This window comes from Mercenaria mercenaria, chromosome 5 (genome assembly GCF_021730395.1).
Source record: "Mercenaria mercenaria strain notata chromosome 5, MADL_Memer_1, whole genome shotgun sequence".
Taxonomy (NCBI): domain Eukaryota; kingdom Metazoa; phylum Mollusca; class Bivalvia; order Venerida; family Veneridae; genus Mercenaria; species Mercenaria mercenaria.
Window position 1 is genome coordinate 90,567,534 of NC_069365.1, and position 25,855 is coordinate 90,593,388.

The 25,855-nt window shown below is 33.8% G+C and overlaps 1 protein-coding gene across 3 annotated transcripts in view; it reads left to right on the plus strand.

The window, feature by feature from the left end:
- Window positions 1-25,635, plus strand: part of LOC123557909 (glutamate receptor 1-like) — a 75,750-nt gene extending 50,115 nt beyond the window's left edge. Inside the window, exons 5-13 of one of the 3 annotated variants that reach the window (XM_053544272.1) lie at window positions 4,346-4,399; window positions 5,953-6,186; window positions 6,626-6,730; window positions 8,127-8,255; window positions 12,858-13,061; window positions 14,356-15,185; window positions 15,491-15,668; window positions 18,904-18,925; window positions 21,348-21,868. In XM_053544272.1, coding sequence (XP_053400247.1) covers window positions 4,346-4,399; window positions 5,953-6,186; window positions 6,626-6,730; window positions 8,127-8,255; window positions 12,858-13,061; window positions 14,356-15,185; window positions 15,491-15,668; window positions 18,904-18,925; window positions 21,348-21,349 — 1,758 coding nt within the window. In that variant the 3' untranslated portion in view covers window positions 21,350-21,868. Of the gene's footprint in view, window positions 1-4,345; window positions 4,400-5,952; window positions 6,187-6,625; window positions 6,731-8,126; window positions 8,256-12,857; window positions 13,062-14,355; window positions 15,186-15,490; window positions 15,669-18,903; window positions 18,926-21,347; window positions 21,869-22,296 lie in introns of those variants that run through there. The other 2 variants (XM_045349693.2, XM_053544271.1) reach the window with 2 other exon arrangements.
- Window positions 25,636-25,855: the final 220 nt, after the last annotated feature.

The following is a 25,855-nucleotide window of genomic DNA, read 5'->3' on the forward strand; positions in this document are numbered from 1 at the left end:
AGATCATTTTTATATTATAACATTTATATCATAAGTCATTTAACTTGAATATACTGATAAAAGCTTGCTGCAATGCAGCTAACGCCCTTTTTTCCGGGAAGGGGTAGGGGGTTACTTACAATAGAGTGTAATTAAATAGATTGCCAATTTGTTGAGTATAGAACGTTTGTTTAACTTCTTGACGAAGCGATTCAATAAAACAAATGTAAATCAACAAATTTGTTGATGTGCTTTTGAAATTTGTTTAATATGCATTGTAATTCACCCAGCTTTCTGCATAAACTATTTCGTACGGAAAATATAAACATAACGGGTAAAATGCCAAACTAGAAGTAAATAAAATTGGAAAAAAATGTTAAAATTAAAGGAAAATGACAGAGGCAGCCATTTTCGTGTTTATGACGTCGTTTACATACTGAAAATATTTTTTTACTGAAAACAAATACTCTGTCAAAATTTCAGATGTAAATCATGATACCTTCCTCATTTCTAGTTTTGAAAAAAGTAGAGAAATTCATTTTCAGAATAATACAGCTTTTCAATACACTATTTCGTGTTTCGTTTGTTATTCCTTCCAGTGTCAACAAAATGGCTTTCATTTTTATTGAGTCGGCTAAAGGCTGAAAGCCTTTTGACGAGTCCTTGCTATCCAACGATTCTCTAAATGGACCGAATAACATGTGAAGGGATGTAGTTCCATTAGATTTCTCAAATTTCAAACAGTTCACTGCATGAATGAAGTTAAGTTGTGTCAATTCCCTTTGCTATGACCAATATACGATGTAATCTGTCATATTTATGACTTGTATACGTAATTGTGCAATTCTCGAATGTAACTCATTAAGCATAAATGTGCATTTTAAGAATTGCGCAGGCTTACAAAGCTTGGATAACATCCAGCGAAAGACAAAAAATAGTTCCAGCAGGGCTCCAGATAAGATGCGTATTAGCGTAAAGTACGTATAGAAATAATGCAAATACGCATGTCTAATAATTTCTAAGCGTATAAAAACGTATATAAAATTACAGAAACGCACACAATGCTTTTTTAAAAACAAAATCTGAATCGTCTGGATGCGTTAGGTAACATAGCCGATCAGCCTTAATTCTCCCACATTGAACGTAAACACGCATCGTATGATTTCTATAAACTTTGCGTGGGTTGAATTTTGCAGTCAGTAAACGGATAAATTATCGGAAGAAGAAGCTGTTACTGGTTTGTTTAGTTACTACTGATATTAAAAATGATTTTAATTCTTATTTTTCGAGAAATAAACAAATCGGCGAAACATTAAATTGTATTTTCTTGTAGTTTTTGAAATCGAAAGTAGATCGTCTATGTTTGGCGAAACGAAACAACTTTTTTATGAAAAGATTTAAATAAGAGGTAATTTAACCGTAAACTTCAATGTCAGATACTGCCAATTGCTGCTAAATGTCTTCGTATCATCACAATTTGTAAAATATATTGTTCAAACTGGAGAAAAGTGTAATCGTATCCGGATATAATATTTTGGGTAAATATCGAGCTGTGTTATGAAATTTTAAGAAAAAAACTAAAAACAAACTGAAACTGGTAGACTATACTGTCAGTACATCAATCATTAACCGACTCAGGCCATTCAGGCCTTTCACTAGATATTTAAATGTCCCTTTTACTTTAAATCCTATTTTGTTTAACAGCATTGCCATTTCCTTTATAATTATACTGAATAAAAATCCAATAGAAATATAAAAAAACATACTTCCTTAGAGGAATTCTCGGTTTCAGTCTGCATCGCTGGCACAAGACCAAAAAATATTATCGAAATTAATCGTTTGACATGTCATACTCTACCCCTATGTATAATCTAGGCCACTACCGACAACTTTATGGTCATTTCCAAGCGATCTTTTTTGTAAAGCATTAAGGTTTACTATTGGTACTATGCATCTTTAAAGTCACTAACACAGGTTCAGTATGTAGCCTTAGGCACATGTAGCCGAAAAAGAAACACCGTAATAATACAGATGATTATCTAAATGTTTGTTAAAATGAAACGGTACGCTTGACCGTATACATTCAGCGAATACGTGTAGATGCAACGGCGAGTGACGCACATTTTCATGTCAGTCATGCCTGTTGTCGTCTTAATCAGATGTTTTAAGGGTTGTTCATTCCAAAGAGGTCTATAGTGTTGGTTAAAACATAAAATACTCTAAATGTCTGAGGTAAGTTTATGTGCACGATAAATTAATCAATGTGACGGACAGCGTTTTATTTATAAATGAGTTAGTGTAACCTTTAGCCTGCTGGTGGCAAGTGATTTTGCCTTTGCGAACAGTGCAGACTAAGATGACAGCCTGCACGTCCGAGCAGGCTGATCATTGTCTGCACTGTTCGCTTTTCAGTCAGTAAATTTTCAGTGAACACCCCTTCTAATAATAAATGGTACTGCCCAAATTGAATGATAGATCAGTCCATTTTAGAAATTAATTAGCGGGCTAAAGGTTAACATAGCATTCACGACCATTGTCTATTTTCTAACATTAGAGCTGTGTTCGAAATGTACACAGTATTAATCTTCATTGCCTTTAATTTTTAATCTTTTTTTTTTCTTTCTGGTCTGGTGCCATTTGTCTGTATGAACAAATAATCTAAATCTGCGATTATTTGTGGTTGGTTAATGACTACATATTGAAATATTATTATCGGTTTATATAATCTTGCCAACTGTAAATAATCTCATACGATCAAACGCTCATACATTCAAAGTTGATCGTTCACATTAATTTCCTCTGTAAACAGTATAGCTCTTTATCCTGAGCGGATGTATTGAATATTAAAATATTACATCACAATGTCTCACAAAAGACTGAGAATTGTTCAATATTTGAGCAATACAATATTGATATTTGATTGCGCCATTTATGTAAACTAATGAATTCGTCTTTGTCTTTCAATTGATCAGTATAGAAATTAATTAACAATATGTGACAAGCTAATTTTACAAAACAGTATTTGCAATTCTCTCTAACAATAAGGAAAATACTATGGAAGCACTGGTATTCCAAGTTAACCACGTTATAAGTTTGTTAATAGATGTTTGATAATTCGTTGCTTGTTTTCGGCAATTTTACGTTTATTTTATTTCCTGTTTCACTTAAATTCGATTCAAATAACAATTGTTAGACCGATAGTGAAACATGAAATCTGACCTCCCCTTCCCAAAGTTGATTGATAAAACATCTTTGCCACTTTATGTTTTCTTGTTAGGCCCGTTGTTCTAAAAATAAATTGCGCGAGATATGTAATTTCTTAAGAAAAGAATCATCGTTTTTTTGCATCATGTACATACAAATTGTAACGGTTTGGTGATAATTTCAAAAATCACACTCTGTGGTGCAGATATCTTTAGTAAACTGTTTGCTAGTGATGCGGTATGAAACTCCTTTTATCTTTTGTCTAATTAATACAATAAAATTATATTGAAAAATTGATAATATTTCTCACGTAAATACGAAATAATAAATAAACCGTTGAAAGAAGTGTGTTGTTTAACAAATTTTTTAAAAGTTCTCGCACTCTACTATTGATCATTGATCACACAATAGCGGATGTTTGAGCTCTGGTGCGTAAATATTTTGATTAACGCATATTTGATGATCTGCGTACAGGCGTCATGTCTAGCTTAACTAGAGTATCATATATCACTGTATTTTATTGAGTTTAGAATATCATTCATTTGAACATCTTCATTTGCTTTTTTACCACTTAAAGATGAAAGATTTTTTTGAAAACTAAGAAAACAAAAAGGAAATATAGAATCCAAACTAAGTTTCAATTTTTCATGAGATATCTAAAGTAAAACATTGAAATCATGTGCCTTATGGAGGCTGTAAAATGCGCGTATGTACTTGGACACCTTGTGGTGGGAGAGGCGTGCCTTGTGGGGGAGGGGCGTGATGTGTTGTGTAATTCATTACCTCGCATGAACAAACTCACTCCGCTCTAAAGGATATTGTTATAGATTTTATCATTATGAATGCATTGAAGTCGTATGTTTTGTTGTTGTTTTTTTTTTGCTAATGTCTACAAGAATCTTAAAACGAGTTTGAATTATTGGGGAAAAAAATCTCAATTAAGCGTAGCAAAACTGCAAGCAAAACTTTAACGTAGCAGATGACTTCATAAAACTTCATGCTGTGTGCTTTTTCCTTAGATCTTATATTTGTAATAACTTAGTTGTGTCAAAACTGAAATAAATTGAGATAACTCGTGCAATGGGTACGAAGTGGTCTGATTAAATATCTATGACTATTTTTTTGTGAAAATTCAATAGAATTATACAGTCTTTTATTGCAGGCACGTTCATTGGCCATGCTTTCAACGCCGTATGAGTGGTTTTTCTACGATCCGGTAAGCTAATTTCAATAGAATAATTTAAAGCAAAATAATCTTACCTAGAAAAAAATGTTCAAAACATTAAAATCAGTATAATCAAGCAGACGATCACATTATTCATTATATCAACATATTTAAGAGCAGTGAAGGCAAAACTTTTCTCATCCGTCAGTTTGTGACAGTTTAAAAGCGCACATTATTTCAAATGAATTAAATTTTACGCCGAATGCTTATGCTAAAATAGAAAAAGTGGAAACTCCACAGGTCGCTCAACACGACAAAAACGAAAATGTTGCAGGTTCAGTTTGATTGCGCCTTTTCATGGACGGTAGTGAAAATGGATGTGTAGGAAATGTCGAAGGCAGTTGAACATAAGTTATGTCTAAGAGTCGTATTTTCGAGACTTATTCTTTTCAACATGTCACATGGCGCAGTGTCCATAATTTATTAGCTGGTTAATTTCTTGATGTTTTTGAAGAATGTATCTGAATTTATTAATGGTTTATATTTTCATCTGGTTTATAATTTAATTAAAAAGTGTACAGTAAAGTAAGGAAAATGCACCTTTTAATGTTCTACATAGATTTTGTGTAGTTTTCGTTGGTGATTGCTCAAAAGTATTATTACTATTTTATATAGGTACTTGTTGTAATATCACATTCCTCTTGAACTTCAAATATTTACTACAAAAATTTGCTATTTAGCCGTCCCGCATTATAGCATGTTTCTAATATACACGAAAAACGTTATGAAAAATACCCGCAAAGCTAAAATAGTTCTGTAGTAACAGGAATAATGTTATATACTACAACCGAATGCAAATTCCAAAGATGTTCAAGCTTAGCTTGCAAGGACATGAAAACATTTAAGTTACAATCGTATCAAGCCTGGAAACCGTAGAAGCCAAAACAACTTGTTTGCTGTATTTATTGAATCAGTGAGCAACAATGTTTCAACCACGAAACTGCTTTTGGTAATTACTTCCAAACCCCTCAATGTTTTGTATTTCTACTTGAACTGTCAACAGTGGAAATGTGAAAAAGTTTCTTTATATGGCTTCATGTTCACCGCCGTTTGAATACATCTGCGGATGTCTCTAAATTGATTTTTGTACTTTTTAGCATGTGCAAATGTTGAGTTCTGCTCCACCCGGGGCTAGAGGGCGTGGACGGTAGCATGCATTTCCACTACCGTCCATGAACAGGCTCAATCAAACCGAGCCTGCACCATTTTCGTTTTTGTCGTGTTGGGCGACCTGTGAAGCTTCCACTTTTCTCTATTCTATAAAGCAAGACATGTGCACCGCCATATGAACACATCTGCGAATGTCTCTAAATTGTTTTTGTACTTGTAGCAAGAGTAAATGTTGAGTTCTGCTCAACCCGGGGCTAGAGGGATTGGGCGGTAGCATCCATATCCACTACCGTCCATGAACAGGCTCAATCCGAGCCCGCCACAATTTTGTTTTTGTCGTGTTGAACGACCAGTGGACTTTCCACTTTTTCTATTTATCACCAATTTAATATTTAAATGCCTTTGCATGTCAGAAAATATATCTTTTCTCACAGGGTGACGAACTCGCAGACGTAATGAACAATTTTCCAGATATCCATGTGAACTTCACTGTATTTACCATGATGCCTTTCAATAGCACAGTACCAAAAGGCCAACCTACAAGGGACAGTTTTAACAAGACACTCGCGCAAGATGCTGTTTCACTTCTTCAGGAAGCTGTTAATAAGCCATTTGAAAAAAATACCACTGAGTTCGTCAGAAATAGTTTGGCTGAAAGGATTTTATCAGTAAGTAAATACAGAGAAAATATTTAACATTTTGACAGATTGTTTTTTATTAATATCACATAAAATGTTCAGCGTCTGAATTGTTAGAAAAGCAGAGAGTGTGTCTTAGTGTACTAATTCTACATTGAGTTCATATCGTGATAGAACCAAACATCGGTAAACAAACTAGAACTTCAGCAGGAAGAAATTCATCAAATTCTAGTTGTGAGTCGTAACTAATTCAATGTCATCATTTTTTAAAGCAGTCGATGACGCATTCTTCTTTTTATTACGTCATTATAAAGTAAACACATATCCTTCTCGTGTAATAGTTCAATAGATATTCATGCATTTGTAACTGCTCAACAGATATTAATATATATATATTTGCAATTTGTCTTATTAATAATAAAACTAATTTCATTTGAAAACCACGTTGTATATTGATATTCTTATTTAGATCGACTTCAATGGAAAATCAGGTTCGATTCAATTTGATGAACATGGGAAAAGAATTAATTTGTCAATTATCCTGACTGAAATGTCTGGCTATGCAACACATCAGGTAAATTGCAGATTCACTGAATAGTGGGTGGCTAGCTATTCGTGTCGTAATATAAACAGCTAACTAGTATTATACTAGTATTATACTAGTATTATACTTACTTATATTATACTATTTGAACCTATGACAAAGTTTGTAAAGCCCTTTCCTTTTTATTGAACAATATTTACGTCAGGTTTGTGAATGCCGTTTTTAGACAAGTAACTGGTATTCCCGTTGGAACAAATTGGGCATCCATTGTCGCAAATTTGTTTTTATAATGTTATGAAAGGGATTTTATGTTCGGCTTTTCTCCAGATACACAGGCAGACATTATTACTGCATTTAATAACACATCACGCTACCTGTATGGTATTCTTAATACGGATAATCCTTTTTTTGCTCAATTGGTGTATACTATTCATCCCTGAGAGCTCTGAGTAAATAAAACTAACAATTCGGATACTACTGCTTCATTTCTAGATTTACATCTCTCTATTTACGACAAAAGGGATGATTTTAATTTTAGTATTGTAAAATTTCCCCCATTTGGATGGGGATGTATCCCAAGCAGTATCTTACGGGGTATATATTTTTTCAATTAATTCGTTTTGCAACAGCGTGTAGTCATGCTGAAGACTTCAAACCACTGTGTTCCTTTATTTTTCGTTTTGTCCTAGTATGTTAGCTTTGTGAGAGTGTGTGTGTTGGTCATGTGTGCGTCCGCGTGCTGGGTTGGTGTTTGAGAAGGCTGCGTTTATGGAAATTGTTGGATAATTATCCTTGTTTTTACCTTAATGAATTCAAAGAGATCATTAATGCGTAAGAGGTCGCGCCCTAATCAAATGTGCTTACTATCCACTTACTGATAGCGGGCATTCCGTGGCCGAGTTGTTAAGGTCACTGACTTCAAATCACTTGCTCCTCGCCGATGTGGGTTCGAGCCTCACTCGGAGCGTTGAATTTTTCATGTCAGGAAAAAAAACAAAGATAAGTATCAAACAGGGAATGCCACGCACCAAAAACGCAGCCTCCCCAAAACGAAACCCACAGTACGCAAACGTGCACACGCACGCACACACACGCACGCACACACACACACACACACACACAAAACCAACACATGACGACAAAACGAATAAACAAAGGAACACAGTGGGGCAGCCATACAGCCGGCTTACGGAAGGTCGGTGGTTCTACCCAGGTGTCCGCCCGTGATGAAATAATGCAGGGAAGGACACCTGGGGTCTTCCTTCACCACCAAAGTCACCATATGACCTGAATTGTGTCGGGGTGACGTTAAACCCAACAAATACAAAATCAAAACTTACTAATGATAGAAAAAAGTGTCCATACGAATTAAAGAGCATTCTATCATTCCATCATCATATAGGTTGCATTATTTCCTTCTCCACAGATTGGTGAATGGCATTCAGATGTTGAAATGTTTGACACTAGACTCCAAATTGCTTCACGGTTTAGTTCTAGTAATATTTCCCATCCTTTCCCCTTGGTTGGAAGAACAGCAAGAGTTGTGACAATTCTGGTAAGTTATTTATACATATTATTATCACTTCCCATGTCTACATGTCATGGAATTCCACTCTTTAACAGTTAGGATTATTTGTTTCTATTGAGGATAACTTTAAGACGTCTTCAATTATGTTGATTGAATTGTCAGATTGAGGTTAGGAAGACTCTTATTTCTTAAACGCTACATGGCTAATATAATTTTGTTTATTTACCTATAGAATTTGAGAGAAGCCTGTTAACAAAGGGATTAGTAACTATGTCATCGTAAAAGTTGGCTTTGTTTCAACTAAGGATGAAATTGGATCATTTACCCTTCATTCTCGTATATCAGATGGAAATATCAAATAAATATGTCAATGTCATGAGCTTCGTCGACAAATATCTAAGAAGAAAAAAATCAAAATTTGTAAATAACTTATTAAGAAAAACAATATTGCGTTAAACACAACCAAGTACGTGCGCCTGTTAGTCAACAGAAATAAATTAAGACTGTACAATATACAGTATTACGGTTTGACTTGTTCCTAATTAGGGAAAACGAACATTTAACCTTTGTCTGTTAATATTCAAAACACTTGTGTGAAGGGCACGTGTATTATCGTAATAACAATTTTGCAAGACAGAAAACTGTCAACTATTCGTAAACAAATTATTTACTATCTTCTCAATGATCACGAATTTAATACTTATCTCGCTTAAAGACAAATATTTTGCTCAATGAAAAGGGTTACTTGCCATTTATATCAATCCAAGGGGCTAAAATTTATTTCCTACAGACTGTTAGCTCGTTTAGCCTGGAACTTGACAGTAATTTGAGAAAATTGCGAGAGGCTATCAGTTAAATTCCATCGGTCATTTTTGGTTTTAGATTCAAAGAGATTTTTAAGAGACGATTGCCACTTAAATAGAACCTGAATACAAGCGTTCATTAGTATAAACTTTCAATGCATCATACATTGAATATATTCTATTGTCATCAAAACGCTTGTCTGAACTTTGTGCATACGCTAAACCGATATCTATAATTGATTTCTGACAGTTGTATGAAACAAACACATAAAACAGAGTAATATTTTTGAAGGAATTGAATTAATGTGTTGATTTGACATAAAACAATATGTCTTAGTTGGAACCCTTTATGAATAAATGGTAATATACAAACCATATATAAACTAAAAGCGAAGTTACTTATTTAATAAGGTAGTAGAATACAAAATGCTCTGATCGAAAAGTAAATTCCTTGAAATTAAACCGATGCCTTTTATAGTTACATGACAATAACATAATAGTTCGATCACTTCTGTATATACTAACACGTGTAGAATAATTTTCAAAATTACAATGTAAGGAAACCCTTTTCCAATACTTATATAGGTGTCTGACCCTAAAGGCAAATCCCAATAGTTTTCATTAAACAATATGCTGTAATTTGTACCGCGTCTAGCAGTACGAATTTATGGAGATTCACAAATGTTTATTCCTAACAATTTGTTGTCGGCTCTCGGATTGCCCCATGTGTTTATTATCAGAAGTGCGGGTATTGATAAAGGTAGTCACATGCATTATAAGCAAAATATTGTTAAAATATACTGAGCTAACAAGGAAGTGATATGGCACTGCATTGTTTGCAATCATTTCTTACGAACTGTCACACGTTTTACGACGTTAAATGAGATTATATTTTAATTGTACTCTGTAGTAATCACGGTCTCAGCTTAAGGCGTTAATTTTCTGCGAAATGAGTAGAGTATTAAATTATCAGTGCAATTTCTTGGATCCTTAGGCAATATAATGTAATTAAGCTCTGCGTGTAAACCTTATTGGCACTAATCTTATACATGCTTTCCTTTTTTCACGTTGTTTGTTTCACAAAAATGAAGAATAATATGTTAAATATATAAATATTTTTCTAAGAGGAAACGGAAAGAAAACAAAACATTTATTCATATTATCATTCATTTTGAAGGTAGTCTCAACTGCACACAATGTCTTGAACGCAACTTGCATGCTTCAAACCAAATTGGCGTCAGACATGTTTAGAGTCAGTGTACCCGGTTTCGCACACATTTCCTAAGAATACTTTCCTATTTAGTCAAAAATGATTAAATTTGAATTTACCTCTACATGCTTTAATAAATACACTTATTTTGGTTTAAAACACGCTTACTTTCCTTTCCCACTTCAATGACGTCATACCTCTTGGTGAACTTGATTCGGATAACATATTTTGACCAGTTTTTGCATTTAAGTGTACCCGGTTTCGCACACCATGCTATTTATAGAATTCAGTGATAGTAATGCATTTACCCAAAAGAAAAATTTCAATTAACTTTTTAAGTATGTATTCTATTCAATTTAAACATGTATTTTCCAATAAAACATCTGAAAGTGAAATTAAAAAGCAGTTATGAAAGTGAAATATGGGGACCAAACCCTGTTTTTACTGCTTAAAGCAGAAAAGGCTAAAACAGCTGAATACATGAAACAAAAATAAACAATAGAAGCTGCTGAATCACAAAAGACCCCAACAAGTCTTGTCATTCGATTAAGTTCTCTGTTTTAATAAAAACGTAAAGCAAACAATCAAGTTGAAGTCATTTTGCAGGTTGGGAGAACTTCAATATCTGTTGAAATATTTTTCATTTCGGTAAAGTAATAGGTAAATACCTACATGTATGAAGGAAAAGTGATTTTTCAATTTATTTTACACCTTGTTGTTGTTTGCTTAGTCATTATTTTCATAAAATTTAATATTTTTCAGCTAACCTACTGGTCTCCATTAGTATTGTTATTGTTTTCGTCTGCACCTACCAGAACGAGGCTAAAGCGGGGATGAACCCCTTGTGTCAATTTATGTAGGGAATAACTCAATTTTGTGAAATAATAACAAAGAATTGTTGAATTTTCTGCTTTATTCTCACAAAGCACATGAATTTGCTGGGTGTGCGAAACCGCGTACAGTGCGAAACCGGGTACACTGACTCTACTGTATTGATAAATACTAGCACTGTAAATTTATTTTGATAAGTGTTTTAAATTTTTCCTTTCTTTGAATTAATACAATGTAGTGATGCAAATCGTATATATGTGTTCACTTACAAGTCTGTTGTATGAAATGACTTTGATTTGAATTGGTTTGATTTCTATGTGAATATTTCTTTTATATATGCTGTGGCATGTGCGAGTTCGTTTGTACTGCTAGGCGGTTTGTCGTAATTGGTCTGGTATATTGTGGTGGTGATTTAGTTCGTATAAATTCTCTCTACTATATAATAATTTATAATGCGAACTTGTATCCTAGCGGACCTCACGTATGGGAAAGTCAACTGTACTGAATATAATCATGTCCCTTAATGCAAACTATCTCAGTATATTCAATGTATCCTCGAGATCCAGTTAACTTTCAGAGGGAGAAAATATTAAGCTTCTCTGGTCCCAATCAGTTAAAAAGACTAAAATGTCATTACTGATTTGTGAGACATGAAAACAGAGATTTGAGTATATATATGCAAATATTGAACCAGTACGAATGTGTAGTACAATTCGGGCTCGTATGTAAAGCAGCACCGAAACTAATCTTATTGGGTAGTGGACTTGCTGTGGCATGTGCGAGTTCGTTTGTACACTTGTATCCTAGCGGATCTCACGTATGGGAAAGTCAACTGTCCTGAATATAATCATATCCCTTAATGCAAACTATCTCAATATATTCAATGTATTCTCGAGATCCAGTTAACTTTCAGAGAGAGAAAATATAGCTTCTCTGGTCCCAATCAGTTAAAAAGACTAAAATGTCATTACTGATTTGTGAGACATGAAAACAGAGATTTGAGTATATATATGCAAATATTGAACCAGTACGAATGTGTAGTACAATTCGGGCTCGTATATAAAGCAGCACCGAAACTAAACTTATTGGGTTAGTGGACTGCTGTGGCATGTGCGAGTTCGTTTGTACTGCTAGGCGCTTTGTCGTAATTAGTCTGGTATATTGTGGTGGTGATTTAGTTCGTATAAATTCTCTCTACTATATATATATATGTTTGTTTATAAAAAATAATGAATTTTGCCCTTTTCAAATAATTTTTTTTATCATAGTTATTATCATAATCCCTAAACATAGAAATGTAAGAATGATAAAAGTAGTAGTCTGTGCGTAGGTGTGAGAAAGAGATGTCAGGTATTTTATTCAAAATTGAGTTTTGAAATTTTATTTGAAAGAAAAATGCATATTTTGAATGCTAAAGAACACACACACGCCAACTCAAATACACACACTTACACGCTCGCGAGCGAGGCTGCGGATACACGATGACTTCAGGACAGATAATTTTCGATGTCATTTAAATAGAAAATGCATTATTTTAACTCATGACATGCATTACGGGTCATGCTCTCAATATTCAATAAACCCCAGAGAATAATAACGCCACATGAAAAAGCAATGCATTGGGAGATGCTGGTTTTCATTAAAATTCGTTTTTCTATGTTAATGCATTAACTCTGACATAGAAGCAGTAGGGACTTTTTAAAAATGATTTATGGTTCATTATTTGCATGCTGTTGCCATCAAATCTAATTTGAAAGGAAATGAAACTTGACATTATCTTTGCAGGAAAAGCCATTTTGTATGTACAAAAGAGATCACAAAGTGCGCCACGGTAATGACAGATTCGAAGGTTTCGCTGTTGATCTGATTCGTGAAGTGGCAGATATGCTTAACTTTGAGTATCAAATTTATCTGGTTCATGATGGTAACTTTGGAACCAAAATGTCGGACGGTAGTTGGAACGGAATGATAGGGGAACTTTTGCAAGGCGTAAGTGAAATTAGATAGAAGATCAAAACTGAATGCATAAAGTGATACCTTTTTCACTTTGAGGCATTGTTTTCAGGGATATATATATATATATATATAGCGTTCCTGATTTCAAAACGAAAAATTAAAATAGAGATTCTTGTTCAGCTTAACATTTTTTTTTGTTATTTTAAGTCAAAATTTATACAAGAATTATAGTTACAATGTAAGCTTACTCTGCTGAATGGATTTTTAGTAAAAACCCAATGTAAAATATATGCAAACATATGATCTGACAATTGATCTAATCAGTCGGACTGAATGTCTTTATATATTATCATTTTAAAAATAATTTACAGATATTTTTCATTATTCCAAAGAGAGTCACCTTAACAATTTCTAAAAACATTTTAGCAGCCAAATAAATTTCTTCGATGAGAGTTTATTTCGGTCATGAATTTGAATATAAATCAATTCAGTATATGGCAATTGTGCATACTTGAACGTTTAAATGGTTAGCAGGAATCTATAGCTCTCTGAAGGTTTATTAAATGTTTATGTTTATGGTCTTACTACTAGAGTTGTCCCGTTGATAGCAAGGGAACGTTTTCGAACTGAGGGTTGAAATAAGGGTAATTGTTTACATCAATGTTTTATTAATTTATTAAGATTATTATCCTGTTCAATGAAATGTATTAACTGGTCTCCACGTACTTGGATTCAGTGTTGTTATATGTTCTGGTCCTTTTGGATCATGGAGTCTGTTCAAAATAATATGTATAATATAGGTCCGCTTAAGCCGGTGCTAGCGGACGCGAGAGGTGTTGCCCATTTCATTACCTCTCATGAGCATACTCAATTAAACAGAGTCTGCTATTATTTCTATGCCTCCAGAGGATCATTTTACAGATTTTATTGGAGATAAGTTTCCTTGAAGGCATATAATTATATAATTATAAATTTTTCATCGTCACTGAATCGCTAAGAATAATAATGCTAAAAAATAAAAGACCAACATGTGTATTATTATCTGTTGAAACTGCATTTAACTGCTAAATCATTAAAGACATAAAACATAACAGTACTAGAAATATCATAGTGAGGCGACACTGACTTATGAATTTATGTATTCTGCATGCAAGTTAACTGACAGTTCCTGAAGACCTTTAATTCGTGTGTACCGTTTTATTTGTCATTTCCGTTTCATAACGCAGTCCTTTAATGCGTATATAAACGCATAAAAATTTTGTGTATTAAATCGTACTCTAATCGATGCGGCGATTCATGAGAGTGACATGATTTTTCTTCTTTTCAGAACGCAACAATGTCGGTGGCACCTTTAAGTATTAATTCAGAACGAGAGGCGGCCGTTGACTTCACTAAGCCATTTATGACTAGGTATATAAGTGTCCTCATGAAAGTGCCGCGCTCCGAAACATCTTATTTTGAGTTTCTTAATCCACTTCATCCAACCGTCTGGTTTTGTACCTTAGGTGCCTTTGTCTTCGTTAGTATTGTGTTATATATTCTTGAACGAATTGGGACTATAGACAGAAAGGAATGTCCATCGATAAGCTTTAAAGAGAGCTTTTGGTTTGTATTTGGCTCTTTACTACAAGGAAGTACTGATTCCTCCCCGTCGACTCTTCCTGGAAGAATATTGACATCTTCTTGGTGGTTTTTTGCACTTATTCTTATTTCATCATATACTGCAAATTTAGCAGCTTTTCTGACAGTCAAAAAAATAAACACACCGATAAAAACTGTAACTGACTTAGCCTCCCAAACAAAAATTAAATATGGAACTGTTCAAAGCAGTGGAATTATGTCCTTCTTCAAAAACACCGATATAGAGCATTTTTCAAAAATGTGGGCTCAAATGTCTGAAATTGAGCCATCTTCAATGGTAAAATCGACAGAGGAGGGATTTAAAAAGGTTAAAGAAGAATTATACGCTTTTTTCTGGGATACTACAGTCAATAAATACAAGACAATCGAAAACTGTGATTTTATGGAAGTCGGACCACCATTTGACCCTAAAGGTTTTGGTATTGGTGTACCACCTGGCGCCACTTATAGAGAGGAACTGTCTATGGCGATTTTGAAACTGAGTGATATTGGACGATTGCACGAACTCGAAAACAGGTAAAATGTTGTGACTGAAAATAAATATGTTTTAAATGAATTGTAATTTTGATAGAGCTATGTAGATTATAAATTCAATTAAATGACACAATTATGATAGCATTTTCTGATTTGCAATTATTGCTAAGGCAATTTATCGATAAAATAGATCTTAGAATTATAATAATAGTTAAAAACACATAATTTCTGTTTGTACAATAAATAGATCTAAGTAAACTTTATGTTATTAAGACACTTGCTAAGGCTTTAGAAAAGAATGTAAAAGTGTAAATCGTATTTGAATAACTTTTGTTTGAATGCCTTAGGTGGTGGGGTCGACGCAATTGTCCGGATCATGGTAAGCCATCTACCGACGAGACGTCGGAACTGCAGATTGATAACGTTGCTGGCGTTTTCTTCATACTTGTTGGCGGTGTGGCTGTTGCTGCTGTTGTGTGCCTTGGTGAATATTTTGCCAAACAAATTTCAAACAGTGTCAAAAAGGTAATATATATAAAAATCAATTAACTTCATCAGCTGTGTGTTTGACAATACCAAACTATATGTCTTAGGTGGTGGATATTGAGGAAAATATTTTATCAAATAAGAAACAGTGTCTTAGTTACAGTTTAGACTTGGATCCATTTAATGTTGTTTACGTTTTCGTGGTTTGGGTCATAAAATATCTAGCTTGAATCTTCGAACTTAACAATTAACTTGACGCGTGTACAACTTTATTATTCCTAAGTAATGTTATTGTCAGGTTCCAACAGAGCAAAATTCTTACGTCAAAACACACGGTCTCTTCTTGATTAGTTTGAAGGAAATGGAACTGCATTGGTCTAAACGAGATATCAATTATTTTACACTAGTATATTTATAATTATCGAATGCTTTCGTTTCCGTTGTATTGCCTCTGATTCTTAACGTTGACATTCTCTTACTTTCTAATTCTTAATCACGCCAGACCTTACAGGACTGGATGCACATACCATTAAACATGGTTTAAACCCTGTAAAATATCCATTAAAATAGGAAAAAAAGTTACTTAACCCCATTAATTCTTGCATCACTTTATTTAACAGGTTTCACAATATTAATGGGTTACGTGTTAAAATACCATTAAAATACCCATTTTTGACCATGAATCATGCCATTGAAAATTTACTTTGGTAGCTAAAGTAGTTAATGGCTTTGAAAAAATAGTGAAATTCTGTATATTTTGAATTTTACAGGATTATTCATGGCCCTTAAATTTGACTTAATGCCCATTAAATGTTCAGGTTGTGTACGATTTCATTTAAGAGTAAACTTAATGGCCCTTAACAGCAATGTAATGCCAATTAAATCCTACATTCTGTAAAATGTGATTCGTATATATTCTCTTTTTGGTTTTTGGCTTGCTCTCCTATTGAATGCTTATAATGCCAGTCTCATATTGTTCTAAAATGGACTTTAATCATAATAAATACATACTACGCACACATCGTCTATAATATATCATGATGTTATATTTAGTTGCATTAAAGTTATTTCCCCTTGGTGCAGTTACGCCATTTTTTTTCAAATGTTTGCCAAATTGTGTTCCTACAAAAATCGGATTTATTTCAATGAAAGTCGGATGAAAACGTATTAATTTATTTGATAACATCAATCTACAATTTTGGTAAGGGTAAATACGTATTGATGCATGCCACTTTTTCTGTTCTTTGTTTTTCTTGTCCAAATAATCAGCATTTGTATAAGAAAATGGGTGGGGTAAGGAATTTACATTTTAAAATGTGTTCAGACTAGTTTAGATTTTCAAATTTTCCAATCCTTGAGTAGAAACTAAGGTTTATAGAGAAGTGAACAGTACACATAATTGTGAAGATTTACAGTCTGATTCAAATTCATTTAGGGCATGGGCAGATCAAGCGCTTCTTCGTTTCAATGAATCAAAGAGTGCGATACGCTTGATTGGAGATGGGAGAAGCTACTTGTGATGCAATCCATCAAACTTTTGCTCTTAGCTGTTTAGCTACTTGTGATGCAATCCCTCAAACATTTGCTCTTAGCTGTTTAAGTGCATGCACGTGAGCACAAACTACTAAGTAGAGCTAAATTGTGATTGCCCATTGTGCGCTGACATTGTCATCAACAGTTGCTTTTTGAATACACCTGATGTCCAATGTCTGTACCAATAAAAACCCAGTCAGAATGTTTGTCAATTTTAAAATGTTGAATAATTAAAACTACCCACATGGTCACTTGATCTATTAAACCGGTACCTGTAAACCCTTCTCAGTACAACTCAATACAATACAATATCCATTTATTTTCTCATTTCATATGAACAGATGACAGAAAAGGATACAATATAACATATGTTTGTACGTGGCTGTTACATGTGTTTACATTACAAAATAGTAAGAGAAAAAAGAAAAAAAACAAATATTCTTCTAGCATTTTACAAAACAGTACATATGTATAGATACTATTACATGTGTAGTAATACATAGTTTAAATCAATACGGCAAATATTAATATGAAGTTGATTATCTTAAGATGTCTTATTCTGATGGCAAATTTCCATGGCCCTTAATTTGATAGCAATTAAACTATTATGAACCCATTAAAATTGAATCTGACATATTTAATGAGACCTTTAATCATTTTTTTAATAATTAACGGCCATTAACAGAGTATTAAAAAATTAATGGCCCCATTAGTTCTTACCAATTAATGTGGACTTAAGGGGTACTTTTTTAATGGTACATTAATTTCATATCAATTAAATTTTTTCATGGAGTTTTAAGGAGCCTGTTAACTTATTTTAATGGTTTATTTTAAGCAGCTTTTCATGGCCATCAAAGTCATTTTAATGTATGACATTAAAACTATGGTCACGAAAATCCCATTATATAGTAAGAAGTAATGGGTGAATTTTTAATGGTGACCTGTTAAAACTCTGTTAGAAACGTTTGAAAAAATTAAGGCCAATTTCATGACCCCTCTAATGGCATGTGCATCCAGTAGTGTTACACACATTTTGCTTTATTTCTGCTCCATATGCAGCGTGTTCATTTATATTACGAGCGAATGTTGGTAATATATTACACATGATATGGAAATAATATTGAAAATAGACAAGGAAGACACGTGCGTTGAATTGACGTTGACTATTTTCGCAACGGCCATATACTTGCTTCTTAAATTAATATCCCACTGTTTGATGAATTTCTGTCACTACAGATACAGACAATAAACGGTGTCCGCTTCATGTCACTTAAAAAAGATTGTGCACAAATGTTCGCAAGTATTGGCTTCTGGGGTCAATGTTAAAATCTGTTAGACAATACAACCTGAATTGCAACAGATAGTGTCAGATAATGCCAACCACATGTCATAATGGAATATCTATTGCAACAAATATTTTTATTTATTTAATATATATTGCAACGATAATGCCTTTGTAATTTGTTTTGTAATTCACTTCGAGTACTTCATACTGCAAAATAACAATTAATTGTGTAAACTACATCGAAATATTTAGGCTAGCAGTGGTGATAACATAATGTCAGTAAGACGTTTATATCGTAACATCAGGTTTACAGCACTAATTGTCATTATACCAGGTGTCGTCTGCTCCGATTTCTCTTAATCAACCACAGAGAAAACTGTATAAAATACATATACCGTTTCCAATAATATGTTTTGACGATTTATTTTGTTCTCATATTTCTTGATTTTAATACAGGTTTATAAAAGAAACAAAATATGTAAGTTTTAGATTACAATCACGAGTGTATGTTGTAGGAAATAACACACCAAAGCAGTTGCAATAAATCATTGCATAACAATGCTCAAGCTTTGCATGCAATATTTAAATAACACTTAATGCAGCAATTGATTCTAAATTAATAATTCCTCGTTATTCATAAGACTATTAAGTTTTATATTACAATGCTTCAAATGAATAATTTCACTAACATTTGATTTAATTCGCTTATTATGTCTCCCCCAGGAGACATATTGTTTTTACCCTGTCCGTCTGTCCGTCCGTCTGATCTTCCGTCCGTCCGTCCGTCCGTACGTCACACTTCATTTCCGAGCAATAACTGGAGAACCATTTGACCTAGAACCTTCAAACTTCATAGGGTTGTAGGGCTGCTGGAGTAGACGACCCCTATTGTTTTTGGGGTCATTCCATCAAAGGTCAAGGTCACAGGGGCATGAACATTGAAAACCATTTCCGATCAATAACTAGAGAACCACTTGACCCAGAATGTTGAAACTTCATAGGATGACTGGTCATGAAGAGTAAATGACCCCTATTGATTTTGGGGTCACTCCGTGAAAGGTCAAGGTCACAGGGGCCTGAACATTGAAAACACTTTCCGATCAATAACTAGAGAACCACTTGACTCAGAATGTTGAAACTTCATAGGATGATTGGTCATGAAGAGTAAATGGCCCGTATTGATTTTGGGGTCACTCCGTCAAAGGTCAAGGTCACAGGGGCCTGAACATTAAACAATTTCCAATCAATAACTAGAGAACCACCTGACCCAGAATGTTGAAACTTGATAGGATGATTGGTCATAAAGAGTAGATGACCCTTATTGATTATGGGATCACTCCATCAAAGGTCAAGGTCACAGGGGCCTGAACATTGAAAACCATTTCTGATCAATAACTAAAGAACCACTTGACCCAGAATGTTGAAACTTCATAGGATGATTGTACATGCAAAGTAAATGACCCCTATCGATTTTGGGCTCACTTCATTAAAGGTCAAGGTCACAGGGGCCTGAACATTGAAAACCATTTCTGGTCAGTAACTTGAGAACCACTTGACCCAGAATGTTGAAACTTAATAGGATGATTGGTCATAAAGAGTAGATGACCCCTAACGATTTTGGGGTCACTCTGTGAAAGGTCAAGGTCACAGGGGCCCGCACATTGAAAACCATTTCCGGTCAGTAACTTGAGAACCACTTGACCCAGAATGATGAAACTTTGTAGGATGATTGGTCATGCAGAGTAGATGACCCCTAACGATTTTAGGATCACTCTGTTAAAGGTCAAGGCCACAGGGGCCTGAACATGGAAAACCATTTCCAATCAATAACTTGAGAACCTCTCGACCCAGAATGTTGAAACTTCATAGGATGATTGTTCATGCAGAGTAAATGACCCTTATTGTTTTTGGGGTCACTCCGATAAAGGTCAAGGTCACAGGGGCCTGAACATTGATAACCAGTTCCGATCAATTGAGAACCACTTGACCCAGAATGTTGAAACTTCATAGGATGATTGAACATGCAGAGTAGATGACCCCTATTGATTTTGGGGTCAGTCTATTAAAGGTCAAGGTCACAGTGGCCTGTTCATGTAAAATCATTTTTTGGAAATAACTTGAGAACCACTTGACCTACAATGTTGAAACTTAATAGGATGATTGGACATGCAGAGTACAATACCCCTATTTAATTTGAGGTCACTTGATCAAAGGTCAGGGTCACAGGAGCCTGAACAGTGACTTGAGAACCACTAGGCCACGAGTGTTGAAATTTAGCGGGATGACTGGACATGCCAAGTAGATGATCCGTATTGCAGCCAACCATCAGTGTCTCTTTGACTTTCGCTCCTGACTCCTATTGACTTCTTGCCTATAGGACTTTGCATTGGGGGAGACATGCGCTTTTTTACAAAAGCATTTTCTAGTTCACCCTTTGAATTGCTATTGTTTTTTTTTTCTGTTTTTTTTTCCAAAGACGATATCATAAGTTCAATTATAGAATTGTTTCCTGATATAAAAATAAGTAAGATAAAAAAGTGGAAAACCACAGGTCGCCTAAAAAGTCCTTTATTGCATATCGTTCGGGAAAATGACAAGTTCGAATTTTTGTTAGCTTTAATAAAACATTGTATAAGAAGGGTTTGTTTTTACTTTAGAACACTAAAACACTGCGAGTTAAGCAGTTTTCTGTTCAGTTCTAATTTAGCATTCCCTTGTGCGCTATAGTTTCTAGATTTTAAATCAGCAGGACATGTCTTCAAGACATATAAAATGGATGGTGTTTAGAAAAAAATAGATATAATTACGTTTGCTTGTTCAGCAACCGCTTTTATTAGATATGTTTACATTTAACAGGAATGCTTTTCCAAAGACTGATGTACTAATGTTTAATATTTCAGAGGGCATTAGTGCGAGGATCGCTCGTTGCAATGGATATTCTTCAAAATATTGGTCGAACAATGAGCACTGAAGAACAAAATAGACCCCCTCCTCAATGACAATTATAATCCTACCGATATGTCTATTGCTATTTCGACTTTATTTCAACTGTTGATTCAAAATTAATGGAAACGTATTTGTTCTATTTTGTTGTAGTTCAAACATTATATTTCCAGTTGAGTTTGAAAAGATAATGTTTTTGACTTTAGCTTGATAAGTTTGGAAATACTTTTGCATCGTTTTGTTTTTTTTTAATATTAACTTATTGTCAAATACAGATAAAGGAGAGAATTGTTAATCTGGGAGTACCCTTTAATGACACGTTACATGTTATAGTTGCATTCTGGTTATGTTTTATTGAATTAAAACACAAGTATATGTCTTTCTAAAACCTTGCTTTGGAGAGACATTATTTTCAGTTTGCTTGTACATCGTACATGTAGCTGCTGTTATTGAATAAATAAATACACATTGATATAAATCAACCTTATTGCATTTACATGTATATCTTTGGAACTGAGCCTTTCATTTATTATAACAAATGAAGAATATCAAGTTTATCGTTTCTCCTGTTCTGCTTACATAATGAATACATTTTACAACCGCTTGTGTCACCACTGAATATTTTAGCTCTGCATGTTTAAAATCTATAAAAGCAGGCTCTACCTTGCTGCTCAGCGTTTAAATGACATCTTTTGTACGTTTAATATGTGAATACAAACAGACAAGGCACTTAACAACATAATATAATTCATATCTTTAACTCTTTGAACATGATTTAAAAGAGAAGCTTGCTCTTGTAAACGTTTCCCCGCGAAAGCATGAACTCACCAGTATTGTCGTGCATGAACTCCTCTCTGATTACTGAACCATAATCTACTTAAAATACATTCATATTTCTATTTATAGGAGAAGCATGCCCGTGTGACTGACAAAGAAAGGGAGAGTTTCCTCTGAAGGCATGGAATGATCAGTATTGTCATGCATGAACTTTCGCCAACTAGCTTTCCTTGATCATGTGACCATTTTCTATCTATATATATTCTTTTTTTATTTCTATATAATTCATGTATCATGTATTTTGTGTGAATTAGAAGTATTTTTGATGGAAACTTGCATTGATCTTGGATAGTTTGTAGATAATTTATTAAGTTGTGCACATATTTTGAAACTATACGCGAAAGTAAAATGGTACTGGTATTTAATTAATATTTTTACAATATTAATTACTTCGTCTCGATTGGATTTAAACGAAACATTGTTTTTTGACGTCTTTTTTTCTCTATAAATATACGTTTTTGTTTCAGTCTTGTTATGAATATAATGTAATAACGTAAAGCATACAGGAGGTATAATTGAGGAATGTGTATACATTGAAATTTTAATTAAAATTGAAATTAAACTAAGTTAATGTTAACTCTATTCGATTGCCTGTGTAGTTTGGATAGGTAATACGGTATCTGTGTTTTGTAATAGAGGTAAAAGTCAAGGAAATAAAATTAACCACTTTTAACAGCTTTTTCTACAGTCAGTCGGGATTTACAAAGAGGTAAAGCTATTTGATTTCTCAGTGAAGTGTACAAAGTCACTGGAAGTATTCGTATAATTAACAAATATACTACAGCGGTAATTGTGTTGTGGAAATAAACTTTAAGATGTAGGTTGCTTGTATATATTTTCCAAACGATGGTTTCTTTAATTTAAATTTTTTGATTTAAATATTATGCTCAAAACTAGACAGAAACAACGGTATATTGGAACTATGTAACAAAATTAGGTGTATTACTTGTATTTGGCATCTAGATATTACTTTTAGTGTATGATACAGCTATTGTGAACATTTATATAGACAGCCTTATGAAACTGATGAGAAGAGAGCATGCACATATTTGTCATTATATCTCTTTTTATAACTTTTATCACCACGCTTGGGTTTGGTCCATGTCCGAATCAGGTATGAAACATCTCACTGAGTTGAGTTAAATAATTCAGTGAATGTGTTTGCATTGTGTTTGTAGGAAAATATTTTGCGATCGTATTGATTTTCACTTATACACTACTTGTAAAACGTGGCGAAATTTTACTATGCAGTAGAACAACTAAAAAGGCATGCGATTATTGATATCTGCAAATTCACTTAACCATTAAACGCACCTCAATCGCCAGCTTCGTTTTCAATGACGTATATTTTGAGCATATGTTATTATTAGCAGAAGACAAAGTAAAAGACATTGCATGTCATTTATCTGCACCTTATAATGCATTATGGCTGTTGTATGGTTGTCATTTTCCATGATTCTTTAGGAAGTTCTGTGATATTTTGATTACCATTATTGCAACAGTGCACGTTACTCTATTGTTCATCATCCTACCTTTTTCGTCCGATCCCAAAACAAATATTTATAAATCATATTACGCAGAGCATATCGAGGTGAGGATTGGGGATCGGTGGGAGACACACAACGACACAAAACGCACACTTAGAATGTTTTCCGTTCTGAAGTAGTATACAGTTGAAAACTGACGTTAAGCCTGTCTTATAGTAATAATTGGTTGTATTTAATTTGAATTCAGGATTCTAACAGGGGTAGTTTTGTAATTTTCTGATTTATTGTTTTTATTATTTGAGCCGCGCCATGAGAAAACCAACATAGTGGATTTGCGTCCAGCATGGATCCAGACCAGCCTGCGCATCCGCGCAGTCTGGTCAGGCTCCATGCTGTTCGCTTTTAAAGCCTATTGGAATTGGAGAAACTGTTAGCGAACAGCATGGATCCTGACCAGACTGCGCGGATGCGCAGGCTGGGTTGGATCCATGCTGGTCGCAAAGCCACTATGTTGGTTTTCTCATGGCGCGGTTCATTTTAAGTTTTCGCAAGGTCAGACATTCCTTGGTTTATGCTGTGCTCTGTAAGTTTTTCAGATTGCTTTGGAAATAATTCATCACACATTTTCTTAAATGTACCATTGTTGAAGTAGAAAATCGGGAGAATTTTCAAGAGGGGGTGGGGAGTATACAGCAATACATACAGTACTTAATTTAAGATGATTTTTGTCAACTTTAACCAACTGATAGAAATAACTACAATCCAAACACGCAGCTTCCATAAAACCAAATTTGATGTGCGTGATAAAATATCAGTACTTCATGTCAACAATAGGCCTGTATTTTTTTTTTAAATGCGGACTATAGTTTGCTGTTTGAATTGATTGTAAAGTACGCGTGTCTGTCTTGTTTTTCTTGATGTCTTTTTCAATACTATAATTTTGTGTGCATGTTTCATTTGAATACTATAAACATTTCTAAAATTTCGGGGGAAATGTATTGAAACAAAACACTGATTTTCTAAAATAAAAACAAAAGTTCAGCTGTTACTAATAAACTTCAGTCTGAATTTTAAGTTATTATCGTGTTTGTTATCTTATTCAATTGTAAGTCACATATACACCGTTCATCTGTCTTTTAATCGAAACGAAGATAAATTACTTTGTTATAACGAAAAGGTTTGACGGAGCTAAGATCAGCTTCGTCTTTTTCATAGGGGAAGAAACATTTTGGATATCCTTTGAAAACTAATTGATTATAAATTATTTAAAGTACAAAAGAATGTCTGAATTTCATGTCGGAAGACGAATGTCATTTTTATAATACGGATTCAGTATTTTTATTGTATAAAATATTACTTTTATCTAAATAATTTAAGTGCAAAATAAATAATGCAGACATTGACAAATATCAACTTATCATAGCTATCAATCCCTATTGTACAGCGGCTCGAATGTCCGATAAATATGCCCTTCATACTACAAATTCCCATGTAAAATGGAATCAGACAGTCTGCAAAATACCGACATATCTAATTAAAATACTACTTTTAATGGTCTGAAAATCATACGGCAGATTTGTGACACGATCCAATGCTTCACAAAATGATCACCCCTTGTTGCATCTTTTTTTTCTGTACATAACCGCTGTGTTCTTTTATCATTTACACCATTTTCAATTTTGTTTGTCATTTATATTTAAATCTATAATTTTGTGTTAAACAAATTGTCTTAGAGCATCCAAAACTCTTCTCACCATTAAACAATGCACTTAGTTGATCTTTGATCTGTAAGACCTAGTATATACTGTACATATAATTATTGTTTAGTCCGATACAAGTAACATTTCATTTTGTTTTACATATCTGGAATTTATACTACACATCTGAAACTAAGTGATGACAAAATAAATATTGAATGATCTGGACTGTTTTTGTTATATTGTTGTTTTCTGAAGCCAATGAAAGCTAGTCTGTAAGAAGAACTGTCAGCCATAATCTCTTTATTGATGTCTTTGGTATATTCAATATGTTTTATCAATTATTTTAACGGCCATAATTTAACTGCCATGAGTTGGTCATAGACAATATTTCATTTATGGGAATAAGTGTGGCTATGCATACTGCTTCTTCGTGATTATGAA